Source organism: Mustelus asterias, chromosome 24 (assembly GCF_964213995.1).
Source record: "Mustelus asterias chromosome 24, sMusAst1.hap1.1, whole genome shotgun sequence".
Classification (NCBI taxonomy): Eukaryota; Metazoa; Chordata; class Chondrichthyes; order Carcharhiniformes; family Triakidae; genus Mustelus; species Mustelus asterias.
In genome coordinates, this window is record NC_135824.1 from 566,164 (window position 1) to 577,369 (window position 11,206).

The 11,206-nt window shown below is 50.4% G+C and overlaps 1 protein-coding gene across 1 annotated transcript; it reads left to right on the forward strand.

Moving 5' to 3' along the window:
* Positions 1–7,298: 7,298 nt before the first annotated feature.
* Positions 7,299–10,575, forward strand: coxfal3 (cytochrome c oxidase associated subunit FA4L3). Its single transcript, XM_078241105.1, has 4 exons — positions 7,299–7,452; positions 8,546–8,634; positions 9,198–9,258; positions 9,877–10,575. The coding sequence occupies exons 1-4, from the start codon at positions 7,414–7,416 to the stop codon at positions 9,943–9,945; spliced, it is 258 nt and encodes an 85-aa protein (XP_078097231.1). The 5' UTR covers positions 7,299–7,413; the 3' UTR covers positions 9,946–10,575.
* Positions 10,576–11,206: the final 631 nt, after the last annotated feature.

Below are 11,206 nucleotides of genomic sequence, written 5' to 3' on the forward strand. Positions count from 1 at the left end.
GTCTACATACTGAGTCAAAAAACCTTCCTGCACGCTTTGAACAAAAACTGACCCCTCTAACGAGCTAGAGCTATAACAATTCCAGTCAATATTAGTCAAGTTAAAATCCCCCATAACAATTGCCCTATTACTTTCACTCCTAAGCAGGATTGACTCCGCAATCCTTTCCTCAACCTCTCTAGAACTTTTAGGAGGTCTATAAAAGACTCCCAACAGGGTGACCTCTCCTCTCCTATTTCTAATCTCCGCCCATACTACCTCAACAGATAAGTCCTCATCAAACCTCCTCTCTGACACTGTGATACAATCTCTGACCAATAATGCTACCCCTCCCCCTCTTCTACCTCCTTCCCTACTTCGACTAAAACATTTGAACCCCGGGACCTGCAGCATCCATTCCTGCCCCTGCTCTATCCATGTCTCTGAAATAGCCACAACATCGAAGTCCCAGGTACTGATCCACGCTGCAAGTTCACCCACTTTATTGCGAATACTCCTGGCATTGAAGTATACACATTTCAAACCCTGCTCCACCCCACCTCTGCAATGCCGTGCATTGCAGTCCCCATCCATGCATCCCTCACTTTCAGCCCCACTACTCAGGATCCCTCCCCCCCCCCGAATCAGTTTAAACCTCCCTGCATGGCCTTAGCAAATTTACCCCCCAGGATATTGGTCCCCTTCTGATTAAGGTGTAGACCATCCTTCTCATAGAGGTCACACCTTCCCCAGTACGAGCCCCAATTGCTTAAGTACCTGAACCCCTCCCTCCTGCACCATCCCCTCAGCCATGAATTCAAACCTTCCCTCTCCCTATTCCTCTCTAAACTATCCCGTGGTACAGGCAAGAGTCCAGAGATAACCACTCTGTCAGTCTTGGCCTTTAGTTTCCACCCCAACTCCATAAATCCCTGCCTAATATCCCCTTCCCCTATCCTCCCTATGTCGTGTGTCCCCACATGTACAATAACTTGTGGTTTATCTCCCTCCCCCCTAAGAGTCCTGAATACCCTGTCAGACACATCCCGGACCCCAGCCCCTGGTAGGCAACACACCAACCCTGAGTCCCTACCTTTAGTTCCGACCCTCCTATCTGTCCCCTTAATTGTGGAGTCCCCAATCACAAGGCCCAGTCTTTTACAGCCCCTAACCACCTGAGCTTTCTCACTCGGCTCACCCCCAGAGATCTGCTCTCTATGCTCAGTTGATTCCTCCTCAACTGTAGCCTCCAGCACCGAAAACCTATTATGGAGGGGAACCGCCCCAGGGGATTGTCTTCCCGATTGCTTCTTACCCCTCCTCCTGGCATTGACCCAAGCCTCATTTCTAGGAGTTACTATTTCTCTATAACTCCTATCAACTTCCACCTCCGCCTCCCGAATTATGCGGAGTTCCTCTACCTCCCCCTCCAGCTCCTTTACACGCTCCTCCAGAAGCTGCAATCTAATGCACTTCTTACAACTAAAATCTCCTGAAACACTACTGGATTTCCTCACCACATACATCCCACAGGAGATGCAGCATACTGCCTGAACTGCCATCCCTGAAGCCATTACCAGCAAGAAAAAAAGAAAACAAAAAACTTCCCCACACTTATAATTAGGTTAGAGGAGGATGGAAGGGTGGGATCCTCTACCAGTGTAGAGGATCGGGTATCTCCTCTGCACCAATTTATAGGGCTAGGGGCCCGAGAGAAAAAAAAAACTACTACTGAGGGGGAACCACCCAGGTAACTGACTTTTAAACCGAGGCCCTACCCCCACATATTTACCCACTAATCCCTCTAACCTACGCATCCCAGGACTCTAAGGGGCAATTTTTAACCTGGCCAATCAACATAACCCGCACATCTTTGGGCTGTGGGAGGAAACCGGAGCACCCGGAGAAAACGCACGCAGACACGAGGAGAATGTGCAAACTCCACACAGACAGTGACCCGAGCCGGGAATCGAACCTGGGACCCTGGAGCTGTGAAGCAGCAGTGCTAACCACTGTGCTACCGTGCCGCCCATCATCAACATTGTCATCAAACCAGCAGACAAAGGAGGGGCCATCGTCATACTGAACAGAACAGATTACTGCAAAGAAGTGTACCGACAACTGAACAACGAGGAACACTACAGACAGTTACCCGCAGAACCGACTAAAGAACACACCTGTCAACTCAACACTCTGATCAAGACCTTTGAAGTTTAACAACACCAGGTTAAAGTCCAACAGGTTTATTTGGTAGCAAAAGCCACACAAGCTTTCGAGGCTCTGAGCCCCTTCTTCAGGTGAGTGGGAATTCTGTTCACAAACAGAACTTATAAGACACAGACTCAATTTACATGAATAATGGTTGGAATGCGAATACTTACAACTAATCCAGTCTTTAAGAAACAAAACAATGGGAGTGGAGAGAGCATCAAGACAGGCTAAAAAGATGTGTATTGTCTCCAGACAAGACAGCCAGTGAAACTCTGCAGGTCCACGCAACTGTGGGAGTTACAAATAGTGTGACATAAATTCTGATTCTGACAAATAGTGTGACATAAATTCTGATTCTGACGCTGCGACAACGGATGAATGAACACCGCTCGACAATCACCAGGCAAGACTGTTCTCTTCCTGTTGGGGAGCACTTCAGCGGTCACGGGCATTCGGCCTCTGATATTCGGGTAAGCGTTCTCCAAGGCGGCCTTCGCGACACACGACAGCGCAGAGTCGCGGAGCAGAAACTGATAGCCAGGTTCCGCACACACAAGGACGGCCTCAACCGGGATATTGGGTTTATGTCACACTATTTCACATAAATATTTCTGCTTTTTTCCTCCTGAGTCTTTATCATGCGATCCTAGAATCAGAATTTATGTCACACTATTTGTAACTCCCACAGTTGCGTGGACCTGCAGAGTTTCACTGGCTGTCTTGTCTGGAGACAATACACATCTTTTTAGCCTGTCTTGATGCTCTCTCCACTCCCATTGTTTTGTTTCTTAAAGACTGGATTAGTTGTAAGTATTCGCATTCCAACCATTATTCATGTAAATTGAGTCTGTGTCTTATAAGTTCTGTTTGTGAACAGAATTCCCACTCACCTGAAGAAGGGGCTCAGAGCCTCGAAAGCTTGTGTGGCTTTTGCTACCAAATAAACCTGTTGGACTTTAACCTGGTGTTGTTAAACTTCTTACTGTGTTTACCCCAGTCCAACGCCGGCATCTCCACATCAAGACCTTTGATGCAGACCTTCAGAGCACCCTCCGTGCTCTCATCCCACGTACTCCCCGCGTTGGAGATCTCTACTGCCTCCCGAAGATACACAAGGCAAACACACCCGGCCGTCCCATCGTATCGGGCAATGGGACCCTGTGCGAGAACCTCTCCAGCTATGTCGAGGGCATCCTGAAACCCATTGTACAAAGAACCCCCAGCTTTTGTCGCGACACTACGGACTTCCTACAGAAACTCAGCACACATGGAACAGTTGAACCAGGAGCACTCCTCGTCACAATGGATGTCTCGGCACTCTACACCAGCATCCCCCACGATGATGGCATTGCTGCGACGGCCTCAGTACTCAACACCGACAACTGCCAGTTTCCTGATGCAATTTTACAACTCATCCACTTCATCCTGGACCACAATGTCTTCACCTTCAACAACCAGTTCTTCATCCAGACACACGGAACAGCCATGGGGGACCAAATTCGCACCTCAATATGCCAACATCTTCATGCACAGGTTCGAACAAGACTTCTTCACCGCACAGGACCTTCAACCGATGCTATACACTAGATACATCGATGACATTTTCTTCCTTTGGACTCATGGTGAGCAATCACTCAAACAACTATATGATGACATCAGCAAGTTCCATCCCACCATCAGACTCACCATGGACTACTCTCCGGAATCGGTTGCATTCTTGGACACACGCATCTCCATTAAGGACGGTCACCTCAGCACCTCACTGTACCGCAAGCCCACGGATAACCTCACGATGCTCCACTTCTCCAGCTTCCACCCTAAACACGTTAAAGAAGCCATCCCCTACGGACAAGCCCTCCGAATACACAGGATCTTTTCGGATGAGGAGGATTGCAACAGACACCTCCAGACGCTGAAAGATGCCCTCATAAGAACAGGATATGGCGCTCGACTCATTGATCAACAGTTCCGACGCGCCACAGCAAAAAACCGCACCAACCTCCTCAGAAGACAAACACGGGACACGGTGGACAGAGTACCCTTCGTCGTCCAGTACTTCCCCGGAGCGGAGAAGCTACGGCATCTCCTCCGGAGCCTTCAACATGTCATTGATGAAGACGAACATCTCGCCAAGGCCATCCCCACACCCCCACTTCTTGCCTTCAAACAACCGCACGACCTCAAACAGACCATTGTCCGCAGCAAACTACCCAGCCTTCAGGAGAACAGTGACCATGACACCACACAACCCTGCCACAGCAACCTCTGCAAGACGTGCCGGATCATCGACACGGATGCCATCATCTCAGGTGAGAACACCATCCACCAGGTACACGGTACATACTCTTGCAACTCGGCCAACGTTGTCTACCTGATACGCTGCAGGAAAGGATGTCCCGAGGCATGGTACATTGGGGAAACCATGCAGATGCTATGACAACGGATGAATGAACACCGCTCGACAATCACCAGGCAAGACTGTTCTCTTCCTGTGGGGGCGCACTTCAGCGGTCACGGGCATTCAGCCTCTGATCTTCATGTAAGCGTTCTCCAAGGCGGCCTTCACGACACACGACAACGCAGAGTCGCTGAGCAGAAACTGATAGCCAAGTTCCGCACACATGAGGACGGCCTCAACCCGGATCTTGGGCTCATGTCACACTATCAGTAACCCCCACAGCTTGCCTCCTGGACTTGCAGAATCTCACTGGCTGTCCTGTCTGGAGACAATACACATCTCTTTAACCTGTGCCTAATGTTCCCTCCACTCATATTGTCTGTATCTTTAAGACTTGATTAGCTGTAAAGATTCGCATTCTAATCAGTATTCTGTAACTTGATTTTGTGTCTCTGTGCCTTGTTTGTGAGCAGATATCCACTCCATCTGACAAAGGAGCAGCGCTCCGAAAGCGAATGGCATTTGCTACCAAATAAACCTGTTGGACTTTAATCTGGTGTTGTTAAAACTCTTATTGTGTTTACCCCAGTCCAACGCCGGCATCTCCACATCATGACTATCCGATAGTTTACAGAATTGTGGTCACTGTTCGCCACATGTTCCCCCACTGAAACTTTGAAGACCTGACCAGACTCATTTCCCAGTGCTAGGTCCAGTATAGCCCCCTCTCTAGTTGGACGATCAACATATTGTTCCAAAGAACCTTCCTGGACACATTTTACAAATTCCTCCCCGTCCGGACCCCCAGCCGTAAGGGGTTTCCAGTCTATATGAGGGAAATTAAAGTCTCCCGCTACAACAACCCTATTTTTTCTACACCTGTCCAGAATCTCCTTGCATCTCCATTCCTCAACTTCCTGTGGGTTGTTGGGAGGCCTGTAGTACACCCCCAGCATAGTGACTGCACCCTTCCTGTTTCTGAGCTCTACCCACAGTGTCTCCTTACATGATCCTTCCAAATTGTCCACCCACTGTAATGCTCCCTAATCAGTATTGCTACTCCCCCACCTCTTCTAGTCCCTCCTCTGTCTCGCCTAAAACACTTATACCCCAGAATATTCAGCTGCCAGTCCTGTCCTTCTTTTAACCAAGTCTCTGTCACTGCAACCACATCCAAGTTCTGCGCAAGCATTAAGGCTCTAAGCTCATCTGTCTTGCCCATTACGCTCCTTGCATTGAAGCAGATGCACTCCAGACCTCCAGGCCCACTGAGTTCATCCTCCCCCAGTTTGCTCTTCCTCTTAGATAGCCTTGTCTTGGCCCCAACCTCGTCCCCAGTCTCTACGCTTGCTGACCTATTGTTCTGATCCCCACCCCCCTGCCACATTAGTTTAAACCCACCCGAACCACACTAGCAAACCTCCCAGTCAGGATATTGGTGCCCCTCCAGTTCAGATGTAACCCATCCTTCTTGTACAGGTTCCATCCTCTCTTGAAGACTTCCCAGTGATCCACGAATCTGAAAACCCTCCCTCCTGCACCAGTTCTTTAACCACGTGTTCAGCTGCACAATCTCCCTGTTCCGAGCCTCACGAGCACGTGGCACTGGGAGTAGTCCAGAGATCGCTACCCTAGAGGTCCTGCTTTTTATCCTTCTACCCAACTCCCTAAATTGCTCTCTCAGGACCTCCCTGCTCTTTCTGCCCACGTCATTTGTACCAATGTGGACAATGACGTCTGTCTGATTACCCTCCCCTTTTAGGATGCTTTCTACCCGCTCAGAGACATCCAGGACCCCGGCACCAGGGAGGCAGACTACCATCCTGGAGTCTTGTTTGCGCCCACAGAACTGCCTGTCTGTGCCTCTAACTATTGAGTCCCCCACTACTATTGCTCTCCTATTCTCCCCCTTTTCCTTCTGAGCCACAGAGCCCGACTCCGTGCCAGAGACCTGGTCACCGTGGCTTACCCCTGGAAGGTCATCCCACCCCCCACAGTATCCAAGACGGTATACTTATTTTGTTGGGGAACAACCACAGGGGATCCCTGCACTGACTGCTTCCTCCCCTCCCCTCTCCTGACTGTCACCCAGCTAGCTTCGTTTTTAGGTGTTATCACTTCCCGATAACTGCTACCTATCACCCCCTCTGTCTCCCGAATGATCTGAAGTTCATCCAGTTCCAGCTCCAATTCCCTAAGGCGGTCTGTGAGGAGCTGGAGCTGGGTGCGCCTCCCACAGGTGAAGTCAGCGGGGTCACTAATGGTGACCCTCATCTCCCACATCCTGCAGGAGGAGCATTGAACTGCCCTTACTGTCTTCCTCTCCACCCAAACTCCCAACTGTCACCGCTCTGTGTTCCAGCTTTTTAAACTGTCACCACTCTGTGTTCCAGCTTTTTAAACTGTCACCGCTCTGTGTTCCTGCTTTTTAGACCTGCTGAGATTTTCCAGCATTTTCTCTTTTGGTCTCTCTGCCTCTGTCTCCCTCTCCTGTCTCTGTTCTCTCTCTGTCTCTGGGTGTTACTGGCTTTGTGCTATTCCAGTTGTTGCCGGCAGATCGCGGCGCTGAGACGGTAACTCCATCCCTCTCCGGATTGGGAGGGTCTCCACCTGAACTCAAAACCCGTCAGAAGCAGGAACTGAACCCAGATTCGCACCGACTGCAGCAGAGCTGAGAACAGTGTAAGTTAGAGCAACGTTTCTCTTGTTTAAAATAATTAAAGTCAAGATGACAATAATTTGAAGATAATATTGATGAAAATTGAAAATGTAAAAACTTTCTTCTGTTTTATATTTTAGTAACCAGGAAACTTTACCCAATAAAAATGTTCGGATTCTTCAGCCTCCTCCGAAAACGGAAAGAGGTGAGATTTTCCAATTCTTTCCCTTTCTTTAACTAAAGTTTTCTCCAAATTATCATCGTTACAAAAACCTCGATTAATTCTTAATCTCTTTCATTTCATTTCAATTTAGACGCTGAAAGTTTTAGAAATGAATTTAATTTGAATGGGAAATAAAATTAGATTCGTTAATTTGAAATAAAATTCCAAACTGGTGAATTTCTTTTCCAGCTTTCCCGATTATGAAACCGGGAAAGTCCGGGAACACTGAGCCAGTGAGATATTGCGGCATTGTTTCCAAAGCTCCTGTTACTTCACAGCTTCCTGTTGATATTGTGAATTATTCATAATCTCCTCACCCTCTGAGTGATTTCAGAAGGAACTTGGATCCGTTTTTGGGGGATAATAAATGTCCGGGGGGAATGGGATTGACAGGGTTACTCTGCAGAGGGCTAGCATGGACTCGGTGGGTCAAATGGCCTCCTGTGCTGTGATACATTAATGATTCCCTGACACCAGTCACAATCACCCAAACCCCAATTTTTCATTTTTGTTGAATTTCTCAGAACAGCGGCTCAGTGGTTCACGCTGCTGCCTCACAGCGCCAGGGACCCGGGTTCAATTCCAGCCTCGGGTCTGTGTGGAATCTGCACGTTCTCCCCGTGTCTGCGTGGGTTTCCTCCGGGTGCTCTGGTTTCCTCCCACAACCCGAAGATGTGCGGGTTAGGTGGATTGGCCGTGCTAAATTGCCCCTTAGTGTCAGGGGGACGAGCAGAGGTAAATGCATGGGGTTGTGGGGGTAGGGCCTGGGTGGGATTGTGGTCGGTGCAGACTCATAGAACATAGAACAGTACAGCACAGTACAGGCCCTTCGGCCCACGATGTTGTGCCGAGCTTTATCTGAAACCAAGATCAAGCTATCCCACTCCCTATCATCCTGGTGTGCTCCATGTGCCTATCCAATAACCGCTTAAATGTTCCTAAAGTGTCTGACTCGATGGGCCAAATGGCCTTCTGCACTGTAGGGATTCTATGAACAGACGCAAATTGGTTGAATATATTCTGTGATTTTATATTATTTCTTGTTGTCTAATTTTCTCTCTCACTCTTTACTCAGCTCATTCCTATTGTCGGGTTAATGGCTGTTGCTGCTTCAGCAGCGACTGCGACCTCCCTGTATTTCCTCACAACGAAAAGCGATGTCATGTAAGAGGCATCATTACCTTTACTCCGGCTCCCCCTGACCTCAACCATTTATTATTTCTTAGTTCATTTAAAGCTCTGATTTCCTTAAAATTTGTACCTGAATTTTATAGAAGAGGGAAAATGTTTAAATATAATTTTAAAAACTAATTAGACTGAGCTTGTTGCAAATAGTGAACTGGAAAGTCTTGGAGTTCTGAGCAATGGTTACACTGTATTTGTGTGGGAATGTGTCAGTGTTTATAATAGACATTGCGTGTTTGTGTGTTGGGTTTGTGGATGGATGCGTGAGAGGGTGGGTGAATCACTGTGTGGTGGGGGGGGTGGGGTGGCTAGGGGTGGGGTGGGGGGTGTCGGTGGGTGGGGGTGGGGTGGGGGGTGTCGGTGTTGGTTGGGGGGGGGGGGTTGGACAAATTGATGCGTTGCTAGGATTGGGTGAGGCTGTGTCTGTGCGGAGAGTTATCAGAAATTAAATCGAGTTTAAAATTTGACCGTGACAGCCAGAGATTTTAGAATGAATGGGAAGCTGGTTTTAAGCGATTTCTCTCTTGTTTTCACTGTTGTAGCGTCAACAGGAGGGGGAATCCGACTCCCTGGGAGAATATAGACCCCAAGAAACCCCAGAAGGTACTTGATGAATTTTTGGTATTTTTATGTTCTTGTTTCTGGGACTGACTCAGTCCAACAGCAAAGTCTGTGATTCGAGGTAAAATCCAACATTAGGCAATAAGCGAATAAGGAGAATGTCCCGTAACAAACTGGCCCCGAAAGAGTTGCAAATCACAATGATGAATTGTGGAAAGCTGGTGAGTCAGGACTGCAGACCTGATGCTGCAGATTCCGGTCTCTGTGAAGGGCTCCCGCTCCCCTCTCCGTTCCTGCATCAAACTCGGCTCAGACCACCAGACTGGGAGTAAATGAGAGTCACAAAGACTCTTTCCCCCTTAACCACCTCCCCCGGAGTCTCCTCATTTCACTCACTCAGCACTAACAATATATTTCATCTTTAGTTCAATGTTTATTAACCCTTCCTGAGAATAATTCCACTGGAAAACTTCACCAGAACATTAAAATAATTTTGTATTTTTCCAGTTTCTTTTATTAACATATCAGAAATGGAATGAAAGGCTGTTTGAGGCAATCGAGAATAGTCAGTCTTCCTAAAGCTGATGTCATTTGTTTTGTAAACATACCTGAGAGTTACAGGAATTAAAACCCTTTGCTTATCTCTGTCCCTTCCTGCAGTTAATGACCGTCACCCAGAAATGGGAACCAGTGGAGGAACTGCAGCTCCTGAAACGATTCACCAAATGAGGCAGTGGATTTTTGCTGATATTCGCACGGAGCATTTCACTGGTTTAGTTCCAGAGACATCCTGCCCGGACCCTTCAGAGAAAATACTGATTTAGGATTTCATCATAAATTGTCAATGTTCCAACACCCCCGCCCCCTGCCTCTCCCCTCACTCACCTCCTCCCCTGCCTCTCCCCCTCACTCACTGCCCCTCCCCCTGCCTCTCCCCCTCACTCACCTCCTCCCCTGCCTCTCCCCCTCACTCACCCCCTCCCCCTGCCTCTCCCCCTCACTCACCCCCTCCCCCTGCCTCTCCCCCTCACTCACCCCCTCCCCCTGCCTCTCCCCCTCACTCACCCCCTCCCCCTGCCTCTCCCCCTCACTCACTGCCCCTCCCCCTGCCTCTCCCCCTCACTCACTGCCCCTCCCCCTGCCTCTCCCCCTCACTCACTGCCCCTCCCCCTGCCTCTCCCCCTCACTCATCCCTCCCCTGTCTCTCTCCATCACTCACCCCCTCCTCCTGCCTCTCCCCATCACTCACCCCCTCCCCCTGCCTCTCCCCCTCACTCACTGCCCCTCCCCCTGCCTCTCCCCCTCACTCACTGCCCCTCCCCCTGCCTCTCCCCCTCACTCACCTCCTCCCCTCCCTCTCTCCCTCACTCACCCCCTCCCCCTGCCTCTCCCCCTCACTCACCCCCTCCCCCTGCCTCTCCCCCTCACTCACCCCCTCCCCCTGCCTCTCCCCCTCACTCACTGCCCCTCCCCCTGCCTCTCCCCCTCACTCACCTCCTCCCCTCCCTCTCTCCCTCACTCACCCCCTCCCCCTGCCTCTCCCCCTCACTCACCCCCTCCCCCTGCCTCTCCCCCTCACTCACCTCCTCCCCTGCCTCTCCCCCTCACTCACCCCTCCCCTGTCTCTCTCCATCACTCACTGCCCCTCCCCCTGCCTCTCCCCCTCACTCACCTCCTCCCCTCCCTCTCTCCCTCACTCACCCCCTCCCCCTGCCTCTCCCCCTCACTCACCCCTCCCCCTGCCACTCCCCCTGCCACTCCCCCTCACTCACTGCCCCTCCCCCTGTCTCTCCCCATCACTCACCCCCTCCTGCCTCTCCCCATCACTCACCCCCTCCCCCTGCCTCTCCCCATCACTCACCCCCTCACCCTGCCACTCCCCCTCACTCACTGCCCCTCCCCCTGCCTCTCCCCCTCACTCACCTCCTCCCCTGCCTCTCCCCCTCACTCACCTCCTCCCCTGCCTCTCTCCCTCACTCACCCCCTCCCC

Coding starts and splice junctions, on each gene's coding strand:
- coxfal3 (XM_078241105.1), top strand. CDS start 7,414: ATGTTCGGATTCTTCAGCCTCCTCCGAAAACGGAAAGAG. Junction 7,453..8,545: donor TCCTCCGAAAACGGAAAGAG/GTGAGATTTTCC, acceptor CTCTTTACTCAG/CTCATTCCTATTGTCGGGTT. Junction 8,635..9,197: donor ACAACGAAAAGCGATGTCAT/GTAAGAGGCATC, acceptor TCACTGTTGTAG/CGTCAACAGGAGGGGGAATC.